The sequence below is a fragment of the Myiozetetes cayanensis genome, unplaced genomic scaffold (genome assembly GCF_022539395.1).
Source record: "Myiozetetes cayanensis isolate MyiCay16 unplaced genomic scaffold, myiCay2020 scf5-8, whole genome shotgun sequence".
NCBI lineage: Eukaryota > Metazoa > Chordata > Aves > Passeriformes > Tyrannidae > Myiozetetes > Myiozetetes cayanensis.
In genome coordinates, this window is record NW_026087742.1 from 26,738,838 (window position 1) to 26,765,851 (window position 27,014).

General features: G+C 45.4%; 2 protein-coding genes and 1 non-coding gene across 5 annotated transcripts; 2 read left to right on the plus strand and 1 right to left on the minus strand.

The window, feature by feature from the left end:
- Window positions 1-950: 950 nt before the first annotated feature.
- MRPL51 (mitochondrial ribosomal protein L51) lies at window positions 951-1,686 on the minus strand. Its single transcript, XM_050333144.1, has 2 exons — window positions 1,362-1,686; window positions 951-1,209 (listed from the first exon to the last, which is right to left on the minus strand). The coding sequence occupies exons 1-2, from the start codon at window positions 1,621-1,623 to the stop codon at window positions 1,013-1,015; spliced, it is 459 nt and encodes a 152-aa protein (XP_050189101.1). The 5' UTR covers window positions 1,624-1,686; the 3' UTR covers window positions 951-1,012.
- Window positions 1,687-1,815: 129 nt separating this feature from the next.
- Window positions 1,816-26,469, plus strand: NCAPD2 (non-SMC condensin I complex subunit D2). Of its 3 annotated transcripts, none has more exons than XM_050333142.1 (31): window positions 1,816-1,985; window positions 2,081-2,156; window positions 2,265-2,323; window positions 2,781-2,962; window positions 3,568-3,707; window positions 4,030-4,157; window positions 4,242-4,365; window positions 4,447-4,594; window positions 5,555-5,752; window positions 6,266-6,400; window positions 6,976-7,060; window positions 7,671-7,845; window positions 8,101-8,222; window positions 9,153-9,374; window positions 11,305-11,479; window positions 13,065-13,149; window positions 13,299-13,432; window positions 14,443-14,575; window positions 16,135-16,219; window positions 16,315-16,476; window positions 16,718-16,932; window positions 18,579-18,690; window positions 18,994-19,117; window positions 19,320-19,475; window positions 19,691-19,868; window positions 20,890-20,984; window positions 23,453-23,533; window positions 25,330-25,516; window positions 25,737-25,863; window positions 26,006-26,167; window positions 26,337-26,469. In XM_050333142.1, the coding sequence occupies exons 1-31, from the start codon at window positions 1,853-1,855 to the stop codon at window positions 26,417-26,419; spliced, it is 4,221 nt and encodes a 1,406-aa protein (XP_050189099.1). In that variant the 5' UTR covers window positions 1,816-1,852; the 3' UTR covers window positions 26,420-26,469. The 3 variants fall into 3 exon arrangements, 2 of the variants coding, with proteins under 2 accessions (XP_050189099.1, XP_050189100.1); XM_050333143.1 differs by having other exon boundaries at window positions 9,165-9,374; XR_007630993.1 differs by lacking the exons at window positions 25,737-25,863; window positions 26,006-26,167; window positions 26,337-26,469 and having other exon boundaries at window positions 23,453-23,819; window positions 23,963-25,450.
- LOC126649811 (small nucleolar RNA U85) lies at window positions 2,384-2,706 on the plus strand. The gene has a single exon (XR_007631190.1). It is a non-coding gene; the product is annotated as a small nucleolar RNA U85 (small nucleolar RNA).
- Window positions 26,470-27,014: the final 545 nt, after the last annotated feature.

Here is a 27,014-nt window from a genome sequence, read left to right on the forward strand (position 1 = left end):
CCACCTTTTGGCAATTCCCCCAGGTCTGCCACCTTGCTCCTGAGAATGTGAACTTCAGCTGTCTGAACAGAGTTTGCCTTCACTTTTCTCAGGCTTAGACATAAAGAAAGTTCTTTCCATTCGTTCCCTGCCACTTCCAACCAAGTGCTGTTGGAGACAGAGCAGTGTTGCTTAGTAGCAAGATACATCAAGTCAGCAGATGTAACTCCCAAATTATTTAGCAGACCAGTTAAAAACTAAGGGAGAAGAGGTAGGCAAGTGCCTGCTCATGCTACATTTTTTTCCCCAAGTGTACAATGGTCTTTGTGATGCTGGACTAGAGGGATGCCAGCTCTGCCTCACTGTAATTTCTCCTCTAAAGGAACCAGTAACAGTTATGGAAAACTAGAAGTCAGAGTTTTTTAAAACAGTCAAATACCTGAATTGCTTTTGCAAATCCTGACTCAATTATAAATGAAAGGTCATTTGGCCATTAAATGCCATTAGCAGGGGTTTAAGTCATAGGTGTGAAACAGGAGACAAATCCCATTCTGAAGACAAGTTTCGATGCATTTCAACTAACATTTGGGTCATTCACATTTAATCACAAATAAGCAGAGGGCAAGGGATAAAGCAGTGAGCAGGAGGACATATTAGCAGGCACTCTTGGCACTAACTTGAAAATTTGGTTATGAGGAAAATCTAAGCTGAAGCATACTGGAATTGTCAAGTAGAATGTGAGAACCTGGGGCTAGCAAAGACAAAGGATGCTTGAAACCTGGCCAAAAATTAGAGACCCGAGGGTCAAGTTCAGGGATGCAGGCTGGAATAGATGTCTGCAAGACGTCAGAAATGCCTGAGGGGGCACAGAAGAATTTCCACAGAGGACCTCAGGGCTGGAGCAGCAGCAGGACCTTGGGAGCAGGCTAGAAATACACAGCAAAGGTTGTAGGAAGCACTGGAAACCCAACTGAGTGAAAGCTGTCTTTATTTTGACCGCGATGCCACAACCCCATGCTCCACATGCCGAACGCTAGCGGTGCTTCCCAGTGCGATTGAAGCGCCTGTACAAGTACCGGATCCTCTTGTTCAGTTTGTGAAGGTCCTCTACAAACATCCGATTGCCCACCATCTGCTTCTTGCGGATGCACCTCTGCAGCTCGTTCCCCCGCCAGCCTCGCAGCCACGTGGGCCCCTTGATGAGACTCTTCGGGTGGATCTGGAAGCCGCCTGAGAACAGCAGGGAAGGCAGAGGTGAAGCCGGGCTTTGAAAGAGACTCTTCCTAGGGCGGCCGGCCCAAATCCTCCCCTCCTGGAGGAGGCGCCAGCCCGCAGGTGGGTCCAGCCTCCCTCCCCGCCTGCAGGCGGGCTGTGTGTCTTACCCAGGATCCCCACGTAGTCGTAGACTCCGAACAAGGCCCGTTTCTTCGTCCAGCGGTCCACCTGCTTGCGCTGCGGCGGCTCCTTGATGGGGATGGGCCGGGTGAGCCCCGCCAGGGGCGAGGAGAGGGGCACGGGGAGGCCGGGCCGCACGGGCGCCCAGCGCGCCCCGCCGCCCTCACTAATGCCCCGCTCGACGAGGAGCAGCGGCGCGGCACGGCCCATCAGGGCCCGGCCCGCCGTCCGCAGCAGCAGCGCCGCCATGGGGGTGAGCCCCGGTGCGCCGGGGTAGGGCCGGGACAGGAGGGCCGGGACGGGACGGGCCGGGCAGCCCCTTCCGCCGCGGAGGTGACGTCTGCCCAACGGCCGCGAGCGCGGCGGGGGCGGCGATTGGGCGCGATGCCGGCGCGCGGCGAGGCCGCCGTTGCTGATAGGCCCGTGGAGGGGGCGGGGCGGTCGCGGCCCGCGCGCGCTGTTTTGAGCTGTGGCGGCCATGGCGGGCGCGGCGGCGGCTCCGCAGTTCCAGGTGCCGCTCGCCCTGGCCGACCTGCTGCGGGACGATGGCCGCGGGCACTACGTGGTGCAGGAGGTGCTGCCCGTCCATGAGCTGCCGCCCTCCCTCGCAGGTAAGTTGTCCCCGCACTCCCTGGCCCGGCCTGTCCCGGTCCTGCCGCCGGCTCACGGCCCTGTCCTCCCCTCCCCTCCCCGTGTTTTCCCGCAGCCTTCCGGGCCGCCTTCCGTGCGCGGGGCGCTCTGGCCGTGCTGCAGCACTTCGACGCCGGGTACAGCGTGCTCTAGTGAGTACAGGGGGGAGCGGGCGGAGCGGGGAGGCGGAAAGGCGGGCGCTCGCCCCTCCGCCAAGCGCTGTTTGCCCGCTGACCTCACGCACTGTGCTTGCTCCGTAGCCACTTCCGAACCGTGGGCACCGCTGTCAAGGAGAACGCCCTGGAGCTGATGGTGAACGGTGAGTATCTGCTGTTTCTGGCCGAAGCAGGACTAAGGGAGAGGTTGCTCTCCCCTGGCAGTTCAATGATGATATAAAGGCTAATGTGACTCGGCCAGCTGGGCTGCACCCTCAGCCCACTCCTGTCATACGGGTCTGTAATCTTGGTGGACGATGCTGAGCTGTGCACGTTCGCTGTAAGGGCAGACCGACAGAAAATCCTCTGGCCCACATCCCTGGAAAATACATCTTTGGGATGCATCAGCTCAGAGGGAGTGTTTCTCTGAGCTGACCAAGGGCTGTGGGGATAGGATAAGACAGCGTGTCCAAGGTTTGGGTTGCAGGGGGCAGCCCGTGTTACAGCTGGTGAGATGTGAGCACACATCTTTGGTAATCTGATGACTGCTCTAAGCTTCTTAAAGAGAGGATGGCTGAGGGGCCTGGCAAGGAGTGCTCATGATTTTATACCTCTCTTCAGTGGTGTCCCATCATTCCAATGAACTTCCCGGCATCCTGAGCGACTCTGGGCTGAGCCATGCAGACCGTGCCGCTCACCTCAATGCTCTTAAGATGAACTGCTACTTGCTGACTTCCCTGATGGATGCCTTTGAAATAGAAACCTGCAAGAACAGTTTGTTGGAGGCAGGTTGTGGTGGGAAGGTAGGTGAGGGGACTGGGAGAAAAACAAGATGATAAAAGTCAGAAATATTTTTAAGCTTGCTGAACATCTCTGAGATGTTATAGCTGGGTTTGTTTAAGCCTGATGCCAGCAAGAGCAGTGCATAAGGTGGAGGGCTGGTGTTTCTGTGAAACTGTATGTGGAAAACAAATGGACAATAGTGTCTAAACATCAGCAGGGACTCAGATGCCCAGGCCTTTTTGTTTTGCTCTTCAGTGTCTGGCTGGTACTTAATGTGCCAGTATTTTCTCACGAGTTCCTTTCTGTGGGAAGAGACGAAGGCAGCAGATGCAAGTATGTCCTTACACTACGGGAGACACCACTGCTGGCCTCGGTCCGAGTGCCTGTGAGTGCCAGCCGTGAGCTGCATGGGACAGTGGGGTAGCTTGAGCTGAGAGAGAAGAATTGGGGAAAGTCCAGTGTGATTCTGTGATCTTGTGCATCTGTGTGATTCTGTGATCACCTCTGTGTGTCTCTTAATGCTGTAGAATTAACAGACAGACATTTTCAAGGGAAGAAGGTTGGTGATTTATTTTTTTCTGTTGTCAAGCTGCTGGTGTATCACATTGTGTAATCTCCTTTCTAGAACAAGAAGAACCATGCCAAGACTTCTGGATCCTTGTGGGAAGAGGAGAGGGAGCCAGTCTTACAGCTGCTTACGCAGGTGCTGCAGCTGGATCTCCGTCAGCTTTGGGGTGGTTTATCAGTGGAAGAAGAGTTTGTCAGGTATGGGATGGAGCAGATGTAGAGGTGGGATGAGTGACTGGTTCTCTGGAAGGGAGAGTTAAATGTTAAATCGACCAATGAGGTGGTATTACAGTTGTCTGGAGGGTGCAGATCATTGGTAAACTGGAGAAACCAGCTTGAGGCAAAATCAATGTGTATAGGGACCACTTGCTTTCCTCAAAAATTCAGATGTTGTTTGCTAATTTTTAAAGGATATTGGAAAATCTCTTTGGTTTGATAGAAATGTTTACATAGTGTGGTGTGGTAGAATGATGTTGGTTCTAGTTGTGATAGGTTTGCTGTCTGCCTTCTGTGGCTTTAGCTTAATGATGGGAAGCTGCTACCGTATCCTGGAGAATCCCAGTATCGGTCTTCAGAGGTATCGTGCCACACGGGAGGCTGTGATGCATCTGCTTGCTGGAGCTCTGATTCACTGTGGTCAAATGTTTGGTGAGTTCCTACTCTTCTGCCTTCTTCCTGATGCCATTTCCAGCTACTTTCCCTGACCTCTTTCTTCCTTGTCTCGTGTGAAAGGTGCCACTCTGAAGATCACCCAGATGCTGCAGTGCTTTGAACATGTAGCCCCAGTGTTTGCACAGGCCGTGAGCCTCTGGGCTGAAGAGTATGGTCTGAAAAGCCTGGTGGGTGAATTGCTAAGGTGAGAGAAATACTTTGACGCTTGTCCTTCTACCCCTAGCAACTTTAGGCACCCCACTCCTTGTTTCATCTCTCTTTGCAGGGAAATTGGACAGAAATGTCCGCGGGATTTGGCTCGTGAGGCTTCTGGAGTCAAGGGTTATTCTACCTTTATAACAGAACTGGCCGGACAGATTCCAGCTCTGGTGCTATCCAACATGAGTGTCCTCCTGCACCACTTGGATGGAGAGGTATGTTTCTGCATTGTTACCTGTCCAGAGAAGTCAAGTGGTGGAGGTGCTGCTATCCAGTTTTTCTGTCTGAAAACAGAACCACTTTTACAGAGCTCAAGTAGCCAAAACCTGTCCTTTGGAATAGGTTCTTCCCTTGCCTAAATGATGCAAAGGAAACAGAAACCATGACATCTACTGCCTGGTTGTCATAGTTGGATGTCAGAGCATGGGAGACTGCTTACTGATCTGAGCTCCCAGCTGTTGTCTCTTGGTCGTCAGAATTTAACAAGTTTGTCATTGTGTCACCTTCTCTAAACTGCCCTTAGAAATCCTAAGTGTTTCTCATGTCAGTTCTTGGCCTCTGTGGACCTAGTTGGATAGCAGGGTTGGAATAGAATCAGGGAGTGGTTTGTATTGAAAGGGACCATAAAAGTCATCTAGTTCCAAACCCCTGCTGTGGGCAGGGACACCTTCCACTAGACCAGGTTGCTCAGGGCTTCTTCCAACCTGACCTCGAACACTTCTGGGGACTGGGCATCCACAGCTTCTATGGGCAACCTGTTCCAGTATTTCACTACCCTCACAGTAAAGAACTTCTTCCCAATATCCAATCTAAACCTACTCTCTTTTAGTGTGAAGCCATTCACCTGTGTCTTATCGCTACTTGCCCTTGTAAAAAGTCCCTCTCCAGCTTTCTTGTAGTCCCTTTAGGAACCTGAAGGTGCTATAAGGTCTCCCTGGAGTCTTCTCTTCTCCAGTCTGAACAACATCAACTCCCTTGGCCTGTCTGCATAGGAGAGGTTACTCTGTCTTGCAGGCACAGTTCTGTTCATCCAAGTTTAATATAATGTCCATAATGAAAAAACTCACTTAAGGCTGGAGCCTGGGACTTGGTAGGCCCAAACTCTGGGCTGTCCCTTGGCACATCAAGTCACGTCTTTTTGTCTGTTCCTGGTTCAACAACTCTACTCTTTGCAGAGTTACATGATGCGAAATGCCATTCTGGCAGCTATGGCAGAAGCGCTGATGAAGGTGCTGAATGGTAACGAGCTGGACGAAGCTGCCCGTGGTACTCGGGACGAGTTCCTGAGTCTGCTGCAGGCCCACATGTGTGACGTCCATAGCTTTGTGCGCAGCCGCGTGCTGCAGCTTTTCACTCGAATCGTTCAGTGCAAGGTAAGTCCGTGCTGGGGAAAAGGTGTTGCCTCAGTCATCCCTTCCCCTGTTGTGTTTTCTGAGGGAATTTCTGCCACCCCGCCTTTTCTTTTGTTTGCAGAGACTAAAGTTTTAATAGAGAAAGGTATTGTCCCTGTGTACTCTGGTGTCTGCAGTTCCTTTTTTCCATGAGACCAAACATCTAGGGGTGAGGGAACTGGGGGCAGAAATTAAATGGTGCTCTTCATTACTGGGACAAACTAGAAGAAAGAGCACAGTATGCAGCCTCTTTTTGGGCACTGGTATGGGAGAACATCACCCTTGCTAGATATGCTAAGACTAGACTCGACAGGACTCTAAGTCCTTGCTTTCAGTGGAGGCTGGACCAGAAGATACCAGACATCCCTTCAGACCTAGACTTTTCTGTAAATCTATAATCTGTGCCTTTTGGTGTATGAATACATCTTCAGTAAAATAACTTTTCCCAAACCTCTAAGCCTCCTTGATAACTTTGTCTGTCTCATTGTGTGCTAGGCCCTGCCTTTGACTCAGTTCCAGTCTGTGGTATCACTGGCTGTTGGGCGTCTCAATGACAAATCTGTCATAGTAGTTAAAAATGCAATCCAGCTCCTGGCTGCGTTTTTGTCCAACAACCCCTTCTCCTGCAAGGTAATTCTGATTAGTGTGATGGATATGCCATGTGTCTGTTTACAGGCCAAGTATCTGCACTGAGTGCTATAGCCTGGGGAGCAGCTTTTCTGTGTCTTCTGGGAGGGACAGCATAGCTTTTGACTATGCAGGTGGGAGCTTTCTGGTTTTCTCACGTTCAGATCCTGTAGTCTCAGGCTTGTTGTCCCAGTTACTCTTTCTTAGTGTAACTGGTAGCTTTACTGAAGGCCAGGAGGGATGTATTTGATCGAGGCAAAATCCCGCAGCAGTTTTATTTGAATCCACTGTGGGGTTTCTTTCCTTAGGATCAGAATTATTTTTTTAGAATATTCTGCATGGAGCTGCAGCTCTCTGTTTAGCTGCACCTCCTTCTGAGTTTCTGAGCCTTAGACTGGCAATTTGCAGCAGTTCCTGTTCCAGGATTGGGGCCAGTGTCTACTATTCCAGTTTCCCAAAAAAGGGTTGTCTATGGGGATTGACCACTAAAGCAGGGAGTGGGATAGAAAGGAGAATTCTGGCATTTCAGAAAGAAAAGGAAAGTAATATATTTCTTCTTCTCTTCCTGGCATCTTCAGCTAAACTGTGCTGACTTTGAAAAGCCACTGAAGAAAGAAGTGCAGAAACTGCAAGAAATGAGGGACCGTGTCAGATCCACAGCAGGTAATTTCCTTTCTTCATTTTTCCTCTTTCCAGGGCAGTCCAGAATTTACTTTTCCTCATTTTAAATTTGCTCCCAGGTTGTGATGGCTTTTGTCTCGGATCTTAGCTGTGTGAGATGGTGAGACCAGATAACTGGGATCAAACTCAGAACAGGTTTTTGTATAGTGATGTTATAAAAGGATCATAGTAATATCCATGTCTAGAATAACAGTCCCTGTAGCTAAATATCCTATTTTCAGGGTAAGAACTGAAAATGCCTATGAACACCTTCCCAGGTTTCCATTTTCAACCACTCAAGGACTGCTTGAGCCATAATTTTGGTTAGATATTAATTTAAACCTGATTTGTAGGCAGTTGCAAGTCCAAGGCTAAACAAATGATGATTCTCTCTTACCTGCCTTTTTTTTTCTTTGCCTTCAGTGATTTCTTTTTTATACCAGAGTTCTTGTCTTGTTCTTACTGTAGTCTGGGTGGAATCAGCTATGAAAATAGTGCCTGCAGGGGGAGGGAGTGGGGGAAATAGAATTCCTAAGTTCCAGGTGAGTTTTTCTCCCCATTTAAGGTGTCACTTGAGTCTTTGAGTTCTTCATTCATTCTGTTTTTTAAATAGCTCCAGTGATCACTCCAGAGGAAGAGTGGGAAGCGATGCTACCAGAAGTTAGGGCTGCCATACAACAGCTCTTTCAACCACAGCAGGAAAAGGAAGAGGAGGTGCTGGAAGTTGAGGAAACAGTGGAGAGTGCAGTGGAGCAAATCACTGGGCTGCTGAGAAAGCTGAATTACAAGTAAGAAGGCTCTGCAGTTTGAGAGTGTTTATGCCAAGGGATGTTCTCTGTTCAAGAAAGGTTTGAGCTCCAGGGTGGAGGGGTGATTTCCAATAACATTGATCTGTAGGAAGAGGTTGACATGGCTACCCACCCGGCAGAAGATGCTGGTAGGAGCTGCTTTCCCCAGTGTTCAGGGCAAAGTTGGAAGGTTTCCCTTGTGTTCTGCCCTGATGGGTTGCTGATATTCTTCTCTTGGGCAATGTCATTGTCCAGGAGTGCAGCCCACCTTACGCAGAAGGCCCTGTGTCGCTTCCAGGGGAAGGAACCCTTCAGTGGCCCCATGGAGGAAAATGAGGAGGCAACAATCCTGGATGTTCTGAGGAGACTTTACACAGGTAACTATTTCAGATCGTTCTGTCTGTTCCTTAAGTCCAAGATGATGCCAGAACTTGACCAAACCCCTCTGGAATGCCTTGTTGCTCCTGACCTCTGGGGCTCATTCTATGTGTATATGACAGCTCATGGAGCTGCACCATCTCTAGATCATTTACTCATCTAGTTTTGGCTGGATCACATTGGTCTTCATTTCTGGTCAGAACAGTTCCATGTTCCCAGTAGAAATGCATTTCTGATGCTTTACCTCATATGATATCTACTGAGGGGAGTAAAGCCAGCCTTACCCCCTCACACCCATTCTGTCCTGTGTGAAATAGTCAGGAGTTCTGCTTCTTGAACAGGTGGTGGCACATAATGCTTACCCTTAGCCTTGACCAAGTTCAAGCAAAGTCTTGTTTATCCGGGGCTTGAGCCTCTGGGTGTATTTTCAAGACTTGATGTGCTTTGTTTGATATTTGTTTCAGCATAAGGTTACTTAGCCAATCCCCTTGACTACATTTCTATCAGAAGTCTACTGTCTAAAAATCTTCTTAACTTTTTCAACTTCCCACACTTGCACAAACTTTGCTAGGGAGTAGTAGTGTTTGCCTTCTTCCTACTCTGCCCTGTTTCCCTTTTAGAGCCTCATCTATCTTTGGGGAGCTGTCAAGTTTAGATTAACCCCTTCAGCATTTTAATGGAGTTTACACCAGCTGGACCGGGCCTTTCTGCATCCCTGTACGAAGCTGGCATGTCTGTGGAGCATCTCACTGTAGTACTGGAACTTGCCCTAGAGCATGCTGAGATTTTGTAGTCAGATCTGATGGCAGAATTTGGACTTTTATATCCTGGCTTGTGGAAGGTGTCACTATGTGGTGGGGAAAGAAGGGTTTAAAATGTCCTGTACTGTGCTTATTTCTCTTGTGTCTTCAATGTTGTTCACAAACAAGTGTGCTGTGCAGGTTCATGCCCAGGAGAGAACAGTGAAGATCCTCGAAATGACGACAGTAGTCATAAGACCAAAGAAGTTGTAAAAGAAAAGCAGTCTCAAACAGAGCTGGTCAAACAGGAGATGTTGGTGCAATACCTGCAAGATGCTTACAACTTCTCAGTGAAAATCACAGAAGCTCTGTACCTGATCAGCAAGCTGATGTATGAAAGCTCTGTCTCAGGTATGTGAAATAACCATGGGGTGCTTTTTTCCCATTCAGCATTTCCAGATCTCTCCTCTTGCTGGAGAGATGTAATGGTGGAGCTCCAGGAAAAGGGGAAAAGATTGGAGGAACTGTTCTTCATTGAGCAGGTGTCACAGGCACTTCCAGGATATTGGAAAAGCAATCACTATCTAAATGAGTATCTGAAAGGGGCTTAATAGGGCATGCATGGGCTTTTTAGGAATCTGTTTTTTAAATATCAAAGTTGGAAATGTTTTTAAAATTATTTAAAAAATGGTTTTGAAAACATTTGAAATAAAGTGGTTTTGAACCATTTTATTGGTCACCAGCCAGGTGACAGAAATGCCTTTACCAGTGGAAGCCATCCTACGTCCTGTGGGGAGGGAAGTATGTTCATCATCCCAGCTGAGGTTCTCCCAAAGTAAGCATGGCCAGTGAAGCTGGACTTTGTTATGTGCTCAGTACCCTGATACAGCTTCAGGTGTTATGCTGGCCACAAGAGGGGAACTGAGCAGCTGGTCTCATCCATCTCACCTTTCCTCAAACTTTATTCTATAGCTAAACATGAGCTGTAGCCTGGTCCTCTTCAGTGCTGTAGTGAAAGGTGGTGATGAGTCAGCCTTTGAGTTAATTCAGGTGTTCATATTAAAATTAGAACTACTGTAACCATTTAGACTTTTTTTGAAGTGTTTATCATGAATTGGCATTTCCAAGGGAGCTGGCGTACAGAGGGGCACGACTCCCTCTCCCATCCTCTCCAGCACATCCACTTGCACAGATCTGGAATAAGATGGATCTGGTGCAACAGTGCCCTGGCTTCAAGGAAACACTTCTGAGGCTTCATCTGTGTTAAGGACTCATATGTTACTTGTGATAAGCATGTGGGCTTCCCCAGAAAGGTTTGATGTCATTAGCTATTTGCACACACAAAAATGAACTCCTGAGTTCAGTATCTTTACAGGTCATTTGAATTTCAAGGCCAAGAGAGTGCCCCTACCTGATACTTAAACACCTGGGTTTTGGTTGTGTTTTTTTTTTTTTTTTTTGACTGTGCAGACTTTACTAACTTTCCATGTCCCTGTTGTCCTGTGATGCAGTGTAAGGAAGGCAAATTCAGTATCTGGACAGTGGAGATGTTTTGAGATGTTTTCTCCATGTGGAGAGAGTACACTGCTGGATGAGGGGCTGATACTAAGGGATTTAGCTTTTTGTAATTAAAAATTTAATATTTAAAGATTTAATTTTTTTTTCTGCTGCAAATTTATACCTCCTGGTGTGACTGGAGGCAGGGAAAGCATACCAGCTTTTCTGATAGATGTTCTTAATTCAGATTTGGAAATTGGGGCTTATACTGGTAAAAGCTCCTACTTAACCAGAGGTCAGACTATGAACTGTTTGTTGTACAGCTTCTTTGATGGCTGCCTTGGCTCTCTTGGGAATGCTGGCTTACTTAATGTTTTTTCTTGTTTTACAAGCAGGAGACTGGGCAGTTATTTCAGGAGTAGTCAAGCTGGAACCAAGTGCATCATTCCAGAGCCCATTTGGACATCAGATAGCTTAGTTATTCTGGTTATAATATTGCACTGGGACTTACATTCAGCTGTTGTCTGCTGTGACTGTGAGACTTTTTTTTTTCCCCAAAACTACAGTTTCCCAGAAGAGAATTTTTTTTCTTTTTCAGGCATTTTCCTAAACATATAACACTGGATTTAGCTGTGATTTTGTTATCCTGTATCTGTTTTCTCTGGGACATCTACATCTGGGTTCTAGTGATCCCATTCTGACTTGAGCCCTCTGCAGACATTAGCAGTGATCTTTAGATGCTCGTAGAGTTTGCTGTGAGAGAGTACCCCTGTGAATTTGTTTGAATGGCCTCTCTAATGGGAATTGAGAAAGAACTGTACTAATGAAACTGTTCCCTCTGCAGTGGTGCAGGAAGCCATTGAGTTCTTTGTGACGGTCTCACAGTTTAATGTGCCCGAGGCACTGCTTGGAGTCCGCAGGATGCTCCCCCTCATATGGTCAAAGGAGCCTGGCATTAAGGAGGCTGTGCTGAACGCCTACAGGCAACTCTATCTGAACCCCAGTGAGGATTCTGAGAGGTATGGGCCTTCCTAAGCAGAAGATATTTGGGTTTGTTTTGAGGTTTTATTTCTTCTTCCTACCCCCTCCGCCCCCCTTCTGCTGTTAGGAATGGTGTATGGACAGGAAGGGAACTAAAAGGTTGTATATTTGGGTATCCCAGCCTTCCTGCAGGACATACTGCTGAGCTTCTGCTCTTGGATGGTCGTAGTGTTTGTAGGAAATTCATGCAGAAAAACTCCGTGTGAGAGCTTATGGAAGGAGATGCTAAAAATTAATTTAATTTAAACTGTTATCAGGCACTCACACTTGTTCTCATAAATTTCACTCTCATACAAAGCACTGCCCAAGATACATATACCCAAATTATCTGGGAAGGGTCCCTATGTGATAGGGAACAAGGGGTGTCAGTTGTGAATGTTTCTTTTGCCAGACAGGTTCTTGATTGGCAACAATTAACTAATTTTTTTGAATGGCTGTTTCAACCCTTTGAGAGTCAGCTGCTGTTATGGAGTCATCCCGTGTCCAAGAGTCTTGTATACTTCACCCTCTGTGGGCAAAGTTGTTGGCCAGTGTTTGTTTCCCCATTTTGAGCATTCTTATAACTTTAGTTTGCTCATCCTATTGCGATAATAAGAGGAATGGTATACAGTGTAGTCTGAAGTTGGAGCTATATTTCTGTTACCAGAGCTCAAGTCTTTTTGCTGGCAAGTCATGCATCCCATGGCCTTATCCGAGTAGGCATTCTGCTTCTGATGTACACATCACATTCCTCAGGGTTTGCTGGGGGTCTTGATGTCCTTGTTATGTCCTTGGTTTTCAATAATACACCATTTTTTTTTATTCCTCCCACTACTGAGGGTTAGTTGTTATTATCATTTGGGTGCTTTCACACAGACTTCTATTTGTATTTCGGTCAAAATGATCTTAAATCTTTTTATAACAAATTTCTATGTGTGTAGATGAAAGGATGTTAAGGGGCCTTTGTTGTTTATCCTTTTTGAGGATTTGGGGGTGGGAGCTGGGTACCACTTTTCTCTACTCTGGCACTTGCCCGTTTTTTTAGCACATGCCCACTTCTAAATCCTGTTGGATAAACGTGCAATAAGTTAAGTATGATCCCTGGTGAGATGCACCATACCTCACCCTCATTTGTACCTCAGGGCAATATAAAGCACTCACTGATTCTTATTTCTTCTTGACAGTATTACCTGGAGACAACTCTCCTGCAGTTTGAACTCTGGCCTTAATTGTTCATAGAGAGATTGATCTCAGTTTCTTATGGTCTAGGGAATCATGCTTTGACTTGTGGTGGAGAGTAAACTGGGAAGTGGCTGCTGAGTGCCTCTGGCTGGGTCTTTGAGCACCAGGAGGAACATCGGTGCACAAAGCAATAGACTTTTGAGCCCGTGTCATGCTCCTTGGCACTTGAGCTGGGTGGCTAGGAATACTCAAGCTTGTGGTGAGGAAAGTTTTCCTTTTCCCAGGGATTAGCTCTGTTATCTAATGGATGTTCTCAGCTCTCTAATAGGATAGTAATTGTGACAATCACTTTTCCTTTACCTTTTAATTTCTTTTATTATTATTATTTTTCCCTTTTCAAAGGGCCAAGGCCCAGAGCCTGGTGCGTTCTCTCTCTCTCATCATGGTGGATGCATCACTAGAAACGATACGGTGCTTAGAAGAGATAGTGAGTATCTGCCTTGCCTGTGTTTGGACCGTATTTGTGATTCTAGATGTCTTTTATGTTGAAACAGTAGTCGCTGCAGTTAATGTCTTTGGTTTGAAGTCCATCCTCCTCTGCCTCTCCCCAGTTTTTTAATTGCATTTCTTTTACAGATCTCAGAGTTTGTGCGAAAAGATGAAATAAAGCCTGCTGTGATCCAGCTGCTTTGGGAGCAATTCACGGAAAAATCTAAGTGCTCGTCGCTGGAACGACGTGCTGCTCTGATGCTGCTGGGGATGATGGCACGGTGAGCCTGGGGCCAGGTCGAGTCCTGTGAGTGGGAGGATGTACAGGCAGTCGATTTTTATTGAAGAACTGTGGATGCTGCATCAGCTGACCTTTTTGTTTTGTAACTTCAAAAATAGCAACCCTATCAGGGGGTAATGAAGCCTGGAACTGAACATAGTTGTGCTGGGTCTCACCAGCGCAGCCTCTGAATGAGTATGACATTATTTTCCTTGTGTTCTGAATGTCCATCCCTTCTCAGAGTTTACTGTGTCACAGCTCTGCAGCTTTGTCTGTGTTTGAATAAGAACAGCGAGAAGCTGCTGAGTAGAGATGTCTGGAGCTTTCAGCATGAAGGGAAATGAATTTGTTTCACTTTCTGGGAGCAAAAAGAATGTATCTGCATATAAGGTTTTCATTTCCTCTGTTTCCCAGCCCGGTAACCCTTTGGCATTCAACTTACCTGCTGATTGCTTCTTGCTGTCCCTACCTCAGTTCTTCATCAGTCAAAAATAGGCCTGCATAATGATGATCCTAAAGTTCTTTCACAAGCAGAAAGGGGAATGGGTGGGTGTGGGGTTTGGGGGGATTTTTTGGATGATGTTATTGTTTTACTTTGTTTCCCACAGTAGGGGAGAAAATGGCACATGTCACCAGTCCTGGGCTGGTGCTCTTGGGCTCTTTTCTATTTTGCAACATTTTTCTTTGTCTTACCCTTATAAGTTTTTGCTCTTTCCTGATAAGAAAGAAGAGTCAAGAACCTTCTTCCTTTACAAAGAGGCTCTACCCAGTGTTGATCACTTTGGAGAACAACATCTCTTAGCAGAGTATGGATTATACTGGCTTTTGTGGAATATTGTTTACTCTTCCTATATCTATATCTTGAGCCGTTGGATGGGTTTTCTTTTCTTTTCCCTGTTACTCAAACCACTGCCTTCCAGAAGGCACAAGAAGTATTTATCTTGGTTATCCATACCTCTGTAAACTTTCAGCAGCACCTCAAGTAATGCCCCCATCCCTTCCATTCCACAGAGGGAATCCAGAGATCATAGGTAGCAACCTGGACATCTTGATAACAGTGGGGTTGTCTGAGAAGGCGTGTGAAGACTATCGCCTGGCTCAAGAAGTATGCAATGTTATCTCCAAACTTGCCAGTGACCCTAAGGTGAAACCCTTGATTTGTTCTTGAGGTCATCCAGAAACAAAGAAGGGAGGGGGGAGATGGTTTGTACTGAGAGGAGAGAGAAGTAATTAAATTTTTACGGATTTTGAAATTAAGTAGGTTGAGACCATTCAGCAGCACTGTCTGGAAAGCTTAGCACACATCAGTGAACATGTAATAAAAGAATTTTCATTAGGCAACAGGCTGAATTCAATTAGTAAAGAGTTCAGTGCACAAGAAAATATGTTTTCCTTTCAATTCTCTTCTTCAGACTCCCAGTTCTAAACTGATTTGTGTTTTCTCAACCATGAAGCCCTTTCCTCTGCTGATGTTTGCTGGTGGTGTGATTCTTTTGCCCTCCCTATTAATTGATATTCAGGAGTTGTCAGCTGTACAGCAGAATATAAAACATGAAAGGTTTTCAAACCTGTCCATGTTGTACTTAGAACAACATGATGGTTGATGGCTTCTTTGCCTGGGAAACAATTTTTCTTTTTTTTTTTTTTAATGCACTCGGGGAAAAAACCCTCTCTTTGTTTTTTTTGACTCAAGCATTTGGGGCATTTTGGTTCAGGAGTTCTGTCATAAAAGCAGCCCTCCTTCACACAGCACCATCATTCTGTGTTTACCCCTTCTGCTGGGGATGTTGCTGCAGGAACTTCATGAATTAATGTGTATCACAACATTCCTAAATGTTCTGTAATTGGATGTAATTCAATTTTAGGTTGACTGAAGTCTACAGCTAAGTTTGTATGTGAGAAGGGACAGAACTAAAAATACTTGACTGACTGTAGTAGCTCTTCCTCTCTCCCCCTACCCACCCTCCCAACCAGAAATTCAGTACAGAGGACAGATTGTGGTGAATTGATAATTTTTGTTTCCAGCTACTGAAAGCTGGTAAACCCTCTGTTTTGGTCAAGTCTGTCTTCATCAGGTGGATGCAGATGTGCTGGGACATCTTGGGTACTGTCACAGTCGGTTTAGTAGTTCTCTAGGTTATCTTATGCCCAACCTAAAATAGGGTGGGATTGATACAGGGTATATGCAACAGCCTAAGTGTGAGATGGTCTTGGATTCAGACTTATCCTCTGTTATTTCTTCTGATGGTATTTTGCTTTTAAACAAAACCTTATGGTTCTGGACTACCCCTAGGCAAGGGTTTTCTAGTTGGCTTACTGTTGATGACTCTGAAGATGCTCTAAAGGTTTCCCTCTTCATTCATTGTGGAGAAAGAGTCAATAATATCCAATTTTAAAAGAATCCTTTTGAGATTTCAAAAGAGTTATTTTGATTTAAGATGAAAGAGTGGAACTGTCTGGGTTGGCCTGGGATCATCATTTGGCCAAGCTTTAAATCCATGCACTGCTGTCACTGTGCCTTCAAAAGTAACAGTAATGTCCCTGCTCTGTGTTTAGTTGCAGAGCAGTACTGGGTGTCCCTGCCAAGGGCCTAGCATGGGTTTGATTAGCATTATGCACACAGCAAGATTAAGTACTGGGGAGGGCATGGGGGGAATCTCACATGCTGTTCTTATGTGAGTAACTCATCTATTCTCTCTGCAGCCAGCAATGGAGAAGAACAGTGCACCTTTTCGACTCTCACAGAATCACATGCTCTTTGGTTGCCTGAGTGAGACTATGAGTAAAGGTGAGCTCAAGTCAGCAGCAGGTTTGGAGGAGATAAGGTTGGGCTGCCTCTGTTGTCACTGGTATATGTGGTACATTGCTCCCTCTTCTCCTCAGGCTTTGCCCAGCCAAGTACTCACTGGATCCCCTTCATGGATACAGCAGTAACACTCATCTACCAGCTGGCAGAAGGGCCAGATGAGATATGTGCCCACATCCTGCAAGTGTGCAGTCAGCAAGCTCTGGAGAAGCTGCAGGAGGCTGATGGGCAGAACTCTGGTGAGAAAAAAAGCTGATAAAGGAAATCTGTAACTATGGTTTCCAGTGATGAAATTAGGTAGCCTAAAGTAACTGCTGAAGAATAGAGCTGAGGGGCTAGTGGAGGTGCTGGCATGGAAGGGTGCAAGTTCTGTGAAGGAGTCTGTGGAACGTGGAGATGGGCTATACAGTGAGACTTGTCAGTAACTAATGGGGAAGAGGTCTAGATAAACACTGAACTGTAGTAATTTTTCTCCTTTAGATCCAAGGGATTCTCCCAGCAGAGACTCTGCTGGTGCTGCCAGTCTCCCCACGTTCATGTTGGTGCACCTGGTGTCCCTTGTGGGACAAGTGGCAATGCAGCAGGTAGCACATTTGGAAGTGTCAGTGAGTGCAGAGCTAGGCAGACGCCGTGTCCTTAAAGAGGAGAAGACCAAGAAGCGTTCTGACAGCAGCAAACAGAAGCGGAGATCCCAGGTGAGAACCAAGGGTTTTTTTCCTGAGCAGCTCTTGTAGTGTCCCAGCTACAGCTGACTCCTGGGGAATGCACTACTAAGGTTGCACAAGGTCCAAGGTAATGTGTACTTTGGCAGTAGAAACAGACAAGTGTTGGTCAGGGTTGACAGGGAGAGCTGAGGTCCTTGAGTGACCCTATTCAGTAAAACTCTCACACTGGTCTTGGGTTTTGGAGAGGCAGAGGGGAGGGAATGAAGGGTGAAGTCCTGGCCATGCTTATCTTCCTACTTTAGGTGAACATTTCCTTTTCAATCATCACCTCTTTTCTTACCAGTGCAATCTTTTGCAATTGCTGCTAGAAGAACATCCATTTGTGCCCCGAGTTCTGGAACCCTGATCCAGAAACTTGAGGGTCGAGTCTAGTTCTCTTAGGTGTAATTATGAAGGCTTAATAGGAGCCTTCTTAACAGGATCTGTGTGATAGAAATACCCTGCTTGGTTAGGTCTACCTTGGAACATTTTCCAGAGTGTAATGAGGCTGACTTTCTTGGGTAAGAATAGAGAAAAATGTTGTGTGTCCCTAGGTATCCAGTCTCTATTAGATGCTTACTGCTATGCCCAGAGAACTCTACAGTTCATTTCCTCATCCTGCTTATCATGTCACTACCATTTTCCACACAGGAGGAGGTTACTATGAGATTTTCCAAGAAGCAGCAGTTGGATACAGATTTGGTCCCCACTGCAACACCCATGTCTCTTTTCTTCCTTTGTGTTACTTTTGCCTTGCTATTAAAAGGTTTCCCATAATCTTACTCATGAGACCAACAATGTAAAGGCTGCTTTGAATTTCTTGCATTTAGGATTTGAACGTCCCTCAAGTTGTACAGGACTCCCACATTGATGCCAGATGTGTCCTAAGTCTGTCTCATCTTAGTAGCGTTGGTAGCTTAAGCTTTCTTTACATTCTGGACCCCTCAGTAAAAGAAAGACATGGAGCTCCTGGAGCAGGTCCAGCAGTGAACACCCAAGTTGATTAAGGACCTGGAGCATCTCTCTTATGAGGAAAGGCTGAGAGAGCTGGGCCTCTTTAGCCTCGAGACTGAGAGGGGACCTTATCCATGTCTCTAAGTGTCTGATGGGAGGGTGTCAAGAGGATGGAGCCAGGCTCTTCTTGGTGGTGCCAACCACTAGTAAGAGAGGCAACCGGCAGAAACTGATACACAGGAAGTTCCATCTAAACATACAGAAGAACTTTACTGTGCAAGTGACTTAATATTGGTACAGATTGCCCAGAGAGGTTGTGGAGTCTCCCCTCACTGGAGATGTTCCAGAACCGTCTGGCTGCAATCCTGTTCCATATGCTTTAGGATGATCCTGCTTGAGGAAGGAGGTTGGACCAGATGACCCGCTGTGATCCCTTCCAGCATTACTATGTGATTCTGTGGTTAGTGTTCTGTGGCATGTGGACTGGCAAATGCTGGACTGCCCTTCACAACTTCACTGAGTTCTTGGGGGAAAAGTGGGTTATAAAATCTCCATCAGTCTGTTCTCCATTCTAGTTGTGTGGCTGGTAATATGCATATACCTCACACTTGAGAGAAGAGAACTTTGTGAAGAAAGGGGTTATTGTTGCCTGACATCTTTTTACAACCTTCCTTTCTGCACAGACCACAGGAAACGAGACCACTATGGAGGAGGAGCTGGGCCTCATGGCAGCCACGGCCGATGACACTGAGGCCGAGCTTATCTGCAATATTTGTGAGACAGAACTTCTAGATGGTAAGTGTGGCTTCCACCAAGGAGCACTGGCTCTGTCTGCCTGTGTGAAAGAACAGATATGGTGGGTATCCTGAAGGAGGAAGGCTGTTTTCTTCTGAAGGAAACAGTCGTTTTTGGCCTGGTGTCAGTTTCCATGTAGGCTGTTCCTTTGCTTTGCCTCTGTGGAGGTGGTTGTTTGTGGTGAAAGTGAGTCAGCCAGTTACTGAAGTTTGCAGCAGTTCTGGGATAAATTGAGTAATTGTTTTTAAAGTGGGATACACAAAGAGTGCTCTCATACTCACTGTCTTTAACCCCACTCTCTAGGGAAGCACCTGCTCTCTGCCTTTGTTCCACTGGTGCTCAAGATCTGCAGCAACCCTGGACGCTACAGCGATTCAGCACTGTCAGCTGCTGCAGCCCTAACTCTTGGCAAACTCTGCATGATCAGGTACCACCGAGCCATGCCAGAGTTCCTTTCCCAGCTTTCCTAGTACTGAGCACAAGCAAATGTTGCAATTCCTTTTCCAAATAAAGAACAAACACAGAAGTGTTCATAAATTACTTTTTCCTTTAACTGTTTTTAATTCTCTGCTCTCTGAGAGACAGAATTTTGGTATCTACCCCTACTTTCCTGTACCCTATCTTTTCAGCTCTGAGTTCTGTGACACCCACTTGCGTCTGCTGTTCACGATGATGGAGAAGTCCACTCTGCCTGGTGTGAGATCCAACCTCATTATTGCAGCAGGAGATCTGGCCATCCGCTTCCCCAACCTGGTGGAGCCATGGACATCACATCTCTATGCCAGGTAATGCTACACTCATTGTTGGGAGAGGACAGGTAATGAAAACTCTGTGGAAGGGTGACACTGGACCTCCAGAAGGCAAGAATGACCCTGGAAACCAAATTTGAAGATGGTGCAGGAAGACAACAGGCCTGGCTATGGAATAGGCTGTCAGGACTATCCGTAACTTAGAGACACTCATTCTGCTGCTTCCTGCACTAACTCTTTGTTTCTGTCAGGTTGCAGGACCCCTGCCCAAGTGTGAGGCAGACAGCTGCACTCGTGATGACTCAGCTCATCCTCAAAGACATGGTGAAGGTAAAGGGCCAAGTGAGCGAAATGGCAGCTCTGCTGGTAGACCCAGACGAGGCAATCGTGGGAGTGGCTCAGAACTTCTTCAGCGAACTCTCCAACAAGGCAAGTGGATGATCAGGGACCTTACTTCACAAGAGCAGGGAAGGGCTGTGGGAGGTTGGATCAATGAATGACATGAGTCCTGGAGAGGTGTGTTAGTGGTGTAGGTCTGTCCTTCTGTGTTGCCCAAATAAGAGTACCTAAAAGAAACTTTGCAATACAAGTTTTTCCTGATGTTGCTGAATTTGATCTCATCCATTCACACTGGAAGGCAGGCTCTAAAACAGTGCTGTGTCCCTTTGCTTTCTTGTGTATGCCTAGAACAGGGTTTGGAACAGTTTTCTGCAGCTTACCTTTAGGCCTTACAGCAGAGTTCCCTGACTTTATGACTCAGGCACCTTCTCTGAAACCTTTCCAAGTTGTTCTTGGCTGTGTGACATTGAGATACTTAAACTGAAGCAGTTTTAGCCCAAGTAAAACTTTTCTTACTGCAGGTAAGAACAGTACAGGTTACCCCCTGTTCATTCAAAGTGTAGCCTCACACAGGCCCTTCAGAGTTCGAAATTTACTGCCTGAGAGGCTGCAGTGACACTGGGGCTTTTCTGTCTTCGTTTGCTCCGTTAAAGCAGAGCCAGCCACCTGACTGTGCTGACTTGCTATCTCTGCAGTGTGTATGACAAAACTATGCAAAAGCACTGGGAAAGTGAATGTGGGCTAGACCTTTTCAGGCAAGATGGGAAGCAGTTCCTTGAGCTGCAATGCTGTTTCTTTTATCAGGAGGCATTTTTCATTGGGTTCTGACAAGGTTGGAAAGCAAAGAAACTGCATCCAAGTCTGCCAAAGAGCAGAGCTGGGTTGCAGTTACAGCTTGTTGGTTGGCTGGGTTTTTTCCCCCTTAGCTTCAGCCAAGTAGTCCTGGATAGGTTTGGCTGGCTGTGTACAGCTTGTTTCAAGAAGCTGGTTTTCTGTCAGTAGATTGAGGATGGGGGAAAAGGAAGTAATTTTAAGTGGGCAGCTTAATTGGCTTGACTCAAGGTATCCTTTATAATTCTGTATCTCATGTAGAAACTTGTGTTCTGCGCAGGATAATGCCATCTATAACCTGCTTCCAGACATAATCAGTCATCTCTCCAATCCTAACTGCAGCACAGAGGAGGAATCCTTCCACACTATTATGAGGTATTCTGAGGCTAAATAAATCTCTTAGGACCAGGACTATGTTTATGCAAAGGGGGATCCAGGGAAGAAAAACTACAGTGATGTATACAAAGTGCTTTTTCAGTTGTTCTCCTTGATCGGGCTTTTTCAGTCTGTATTTGAAATGGATTCATGCTGAGGGGAATTGATTCTAAAGCCACATAGTTAGGGGTGAGGGGAGACTCTGCAAAGAGTTATCACTAACTCAAAATTACTTTCCCTATAGAAAAGGAAAATAGTTAGGTTTATTCGTGGGAATATGGATATGCAACATTGGGAGAACACAATAGGTTTTAAAGACTCTACTGCATTTGTCATGTTGGTGGCCTAATGGATTTTTGTAAGTAGTTTTAGTAAAGCTGTAGTTAGTAGTAACTATAACTACAGGTTTGGGTCTGGGGTGGTTTTTTTGGTGGTTTGTGTTTTGTTGTTTGGTTGGTTTTTTTCAAGAAAGCCTTACTCTAGTATAGAGACATTGGAATGTTTCAATCTGAGGTTATTGGTTGCTTATAGACAACACAAATAATGTCTTTATTAGTAAAGTACAGAAATTTTCCTCTTATGTCTGAAACTTAACCACATGGCAGGTTTTCTGAGTTGCTTGAATCCCTATGGATTACAGAGGGGAGTATTGGACAAAAGTATTGCTATTGCTGAAGAGAAGAACAATAAAATCTCCTGTGATTTTTCAGCTAGGCTTTCTATCTGTGAGAATCCAGTGCATTTAGGAAGAGGGATGGGATTTTGGACAGGTAGGAACTGCAAAACACAGAAAAGCCTAATACTGAGGCTGAAATTGAGACTGAAGATAATTTATGGCGGCAAAAGTAGATGGATATTTTGCTTCAGATTTCATTAAGGAGGATAATGTGAAATACTGGGAAATACAGCATGTGTCTTCTGACAGCATGTGTAGAAGTGGAAGTTAATGTCTGAAGTCAAAGCAAACCATCATAGAGAGACAAGAGACAGCATGCAGAAAAACCCAAACAATATTGGAATTTTCAGTACCATTTTAAATAAATATCAAACTGGAGGTGTTACGACAGACTTAGAGAATAAGTATAGCACTCACATTAAAGTGTGATTAGTGGGGTTAAGAAAGCTATAGATGGACTTCTCTGGCTTCCAGCAACATACAAGGAGAGAACTGGATGTATGAGGCAAATGAGAGAAAAGGCAATATTGATTTAACAAAGTAGACAGGTATCGAATTGGTCTAAATAATTTTCAAGAAGACCTGATCATCAGTTACCACACCACATAATATTCTTTAAATGGGTCAAGAAGGGAATAGTAGTTGAAACTGAGCTATTTCCCCACGTAGCACTATATGAAATCCTTCCAAAGTGAAGAAGATCTGGTTTAACTTGGAAACCATGGTGGACAAAAGCAGAGGCTAGGAATGAAGCAGTGTCTTATGTTCCAGAGATAATTGCCAAACTGGAGAATAGGGAGGTGTAAAAAATTATGGTGGAGGGTGGGGGGACCATCAGTGTTAAAGGACTAACTTGAAGAGTGAGAGAGTTACAGTGGTAATAACTGAGATGAAAACTAGCATAACAAGCATAAGGTTGAACATTTAAAAGTTGTTTAATCTCTTCTATAAAGCTATGGCTCAAGTTAAGAGATACATTCCACTTCCTGCTTTAGCAGTCAAGTTTTTTTCTGGTATAGGGAAGCATTGGTAGTGCTGGTGAGACCTTGCCTGGAGTGCTGCCATGGTTCTGGTCACTTAAGTTAACGATGAATTGATGCTGGAACAACTGCAAAGGGAGGACTCTCGAGAATGCTGTCTCTGTTCTGTATCTTGGAAAAACAAGTAGTTTGGTGTGAATGCTGTAGACATAACAAAAACTGAGCAAGGAGGTGCTTTAGAGCAATTATATCAAGGCCAGTGGCAACCTGACTGAGCTTAAGTTAACAGAAATGTTGATACAAGAAAAATGAAGGACAGCAGGACCTTCTTAATAAATAGAAGTTATTCAGTGATTTCTATGACAACATAGTGCAAAATGCACAAGTACTTAGCTGTGTGAAAGTCCAGGTCTCTCTATTCCTCAAGAAGCTAAGAAAGAATGGGATTACATTAGCATTTAACTTCTGCTAGGCTTTGTTCCCATTTTAGTGCCAAGTAATGCTCACTTTTGCATTGATCCAAAATGTAACAGGCTTTCAGCAAATTAATAATGCAAAAGTCACAAGAATGGTTTTGAAGGAGGGAAAAAATACTGCATGCCTCACTGCTCCCCTCACGGTCTGCTTCTCAGACATACTAGTCTGTCAGTGAAACCTGTGAAGTGAGGAGATCATCTGAAAGTGTTCCCTGCTCTTAAAACTGGATGGAAGGAAGTCAGCACTGCCACCTTTTCAGCACCCCTCCTACCTGAAATGGGGCTTCCTCTCTGGGCTCTCAACTTTGCCTTTTTTTTTTTTTTTTTCCCTTGCAGGCATCTCTTCTCATATATTACGAAAGACAAACAGACAGAGCGCTTGGTGGAGAAACTTTGTCAGAGATTCCGGACTGCCAGGTTGGGTTGTAGTCTTAATTTTCCTGACAAGCACTTTTGCTTCTTAGGAATTGTTAGAGGAAACAAGCTTGTGTGTGATAGTTGCAACAGGTTCCTGTCCTAATCTTCACGTGGCAAAGTGACAGATGCTGACATAACCTGGATTAGGTCCTGGGTTTTTAACTACCTTCCTCCTAAAAATACATGAATAAATATGTATAAATTAAGGCAGTGATTGGCCCCTCTTCCCTCCTTTCTTAAGTGCAACACCCACCCCATGAATCTGGGATGTCATTTTGCTTTTATGGTTCTAGAAGTTTTTACTTCTTTTGCCTGTTCTCCATGCTCCTCCTAAAAATACATAAATTAAGGCAGTGATTGGCCCCTCTTCCCTCCTTTCTTAAGTGCAACACCCACCCCATGAATCTGGGATGTCATTTTGCTTTTTAGGTTTTAGAGTTTTTTGCTTCTTTTTGCCTGTTCCCCATGCTTTTTTTTTTTTTTTTTTTTTCCCCAAGAAGAAAGGTAACAGAAATTTATTTGCCTCCCTGTCATGTACTTCCCAATGATATCTTCATTTTAACTTCCACTGGTTTTGGTGCACCCTGCCTTCCTCCATTCCTGTGGGTTTTCCTTCCCCATTGTTGCGGCTTTGCCCTTGAGATTTAAGCTGTGTCTGCTTATCTTGGCCATTTGTACACAGTGCCTGGGCACGTGACCCACTCAGCTGCCTCAGGGAGTTGCATATTTCCCAAAATATTTGGATTTTGTTTCCTGAGCTGGAGTGGAAAGTGGTCCCTCTCTCCCAGGTTGCCTCCCAGGAACACTGGTGAGCTCTTCACACAACATTTGTAAATAACTATCTTTGTGTAAGTTGTGTCTAGCCTGAAGTAAAATGTCCTGATATTTCTGTACCACAAAGATGATCAGCTTGATGAGCACTAGTGGTAATGCCAAAGGAAGACTCTCGCTCCAGGTTAAAACAGGAGCTTATCAGAGAAGATTTTGCAGCTACTATCACCCTCCTCAGCATTGGAGTCCCAAACATAGCAACTTGCCAAGTATCATTCACACTTTAAAGATGGAAATACCTGGTTGCTTCAGCTTTGTTCTCCATCTGTTTGGGTTTGAGCATTCTCAGAGAGCAGATACAGGACAGACTTCAGGCCCTCTGCTTTGTATATATTAATAATAGGGGCTTTGGCCACGTTTTTTTCCCATCCCATTCCATCACAGTGAGCTACATTAATAGTTTGTGCTTTTGGGTTTTTTCTCCTTGTTTTTTTTCCTGTAACTTTTGCTGGAATTTGAATGTACTCGTTCTTTGATAAAGCAGTTGTTATTTGTTGACTTTATAACTTAATGAATATGACCTTCTTTATGTCCCTTTCTGGCCAGGAAGAGAGAGAGAGAGAACATCAAATACAGCTTCTGCTTGAGATCATCTCAAACATGCAAAAATGAGCAGCCAGGGTTTTTTTATTATTCAGTTGAAATAAGGTCCTTCAAGAGGAGTCCTGACCTCACTGAGTCATCTTTTCTTCCTAGTCAGCAATAACTTCTGATACTTTTTAAACAAGTGACTGTGTTCTTCAGCAGTGGAGCCTTCATGTTTTTCTGACAGACACTAATGCAGTGTCTTTGGAATGCAGTGGTGGTTGTGTGTGTTATGGCACAGCACCCTGTCACTGACCTGTAACAGAACAACCCAAATCTCATGTTCTGCAAGGCAGAAGCACCTGTAGTTCTAGGTGAGATGTGCTCACCCTCACACACCCCTTTTTGTAAGAGCTAATGGCAGTCTTTGTCTTTCTCAGAACGGAGCGTCAATACCGGGATCTGTCCCACTGCCTTACTCTGCTTCCAATCTCAGAAGGGGGCCTTCACAAGCTGCAGGACAACTTTGACTGCTTTGCAGATAAGCTCCAAGATCAAGCTGTCTACAGTTGCTTCCAAACTGTGCTGGCTCGATTCCACAGAGCAGGTGTCAAACCTGAGGCTAAAGTAAGGATGGGGGACAAGTGTCCAGGCCAGAAAAGCGATTGCTTTTTCATGTATTGATTGGAAAACCTTGCAGCTTTCCATTTTAACAAACTACTACTCACTCCTAACAATTTATCAATTTATTTATTTAACTTGATGGCAATTCTGGTATGGATGTAATATTTCTCTCCCCTCACCTTCTTTTTTCTTCCCCCCCTGCACTGTTTTACATCTCCATCAGGCTCTAGCTGAAGAGCTGGAGCAGAAGCTGTCTGCCTTCCGTAACCGAGGGATGGATTCAACAGAGACGTGCCAGGAAGGCAGTCAGATTCCAGTGTCAGTGCCAGCCAAGCAGAAACCAATAAGAAGTATGTTCCTTTTGTGAGGCTGCAGCCTTCCCTGTGATCCTGCAGTCCAGCAGAGACACCTAGGGATTTTTCCTTACCCTTCCAGAGAGAATGGCTGCTACCTCTCTTTTTTTTTTTTTTTTTCCTTCCTTTTTCTTGACAGGTTCGCGCCATCAGCCCCTGAGCCCAGCCAACAGGGATGATGAAGATTTTGTCACACCCAAGTCTCACACCCTCCGAAACCAGAAGCGCACCCAAAAGCGCCGTCCACGCAAAAAAGCTGTGATCACCTTCTCTAGTGACGAGGAGAACAGCTCTGGGGACGGTAAGGCATCCTGCTTGTGCCCTTGAAAGGTGAAAGGGGAGGACTAGAGATTTGGCCCAACAGGGATGTTCCTTTGGTAATGGGCTGCAGAGCACTGGGGAGGTTGCCTGGAGATTTCTCTGTTCAAGGCAGTGGAGTGCTGGTTATTGACACATTTTACTCTCTTTAGAGCTATTGGCAGAATTAAGAGAGGAGGAAACCCCCACCAAAACAACTCCCATCACCAGATCTTCAGCCCGCCGGCTGCGCTGAGGGAACCATCTGCCACTGTCTTTAACTAAAAATAAAACTCATCCTTTGCAGCAGTCGCCTTCTCTTGTCTGAACTACCCCATAATATGACAGTGCTTTAAATGAGGACAAAATGGATGTTAACACCAGGCTAGAGCAATTCTAATCCTGTCTTTTGATATCTCCACAAAGAAAGGCAGTGCTGAACATAGCTGCCCCTTTCACCAATTTTGCCCTGGCTTTGCAGATGAGAGTAAGCTGCCTTTATTTTAAAAAATAAAAAAAATAAAATTTAAAAAAAAAATCTTTGAAAGAAACTCTTTCTAAGAAGAGCCAAGCTACTGCTCATTCCTTTCTCATTTTGTACATGCTTATAATACACTATTCAGCTTCTTTCAGCACAGGACCAATATGGTTTTGCTGGGTTTAGGCCTTTTTATGTTTGATCCTTTTAGAAGCTCTTGCCCTGTAAAGCTCAGCAGGGCTCTGAGGGAAGTTACCTGCATCTTTTTCTTCTACAGATCTCATCAAAGAACAGTTGAGGGACTGGGGGGTGTGGAGAAAGGGAGAGAGAAAGGTTAGCTTAGACTAGAGTGCTTCAATAAACTTCAGTAAGT

Coding starts and splice junctions, on each gene's coding strand:
- MRPL51 (XM_050333144.1), bottom strand. CDS start 1,623: ATGGCGGCGCTGCTGCTGCGGACGGCGGGCCGGGCCCTGATGGGCCGT. Junction 1,210..1,361: donor CGACTACGTGGGGATCCTGG/GTAAGACACACA, acceptor TGCTGTTCTCAG/GCGGCTTCCAGATCCACCCG.
- NCAPD2 (XM_050333142.1), top strand. CDS start 1,853: ATGGCGGGCGCGGCGGCGGCTCCGCAGTTCCAGGTGCCGCTCGCCCTG. Junction 13,150..13,298: donor TACGGTGCTTAGAAGAGATA/GTGAGTATCTGC, acceptor TTTCTTTTACAG/ATCTCAGAGTTTGTGCGAAA. Junction 16,933..18,578: donor AACAGAAGCGGAGATCCCAG/GTGAGAACCAAG, acceptor CTTTCTGCACAG/ACCACAGGAAACGAGACCAC.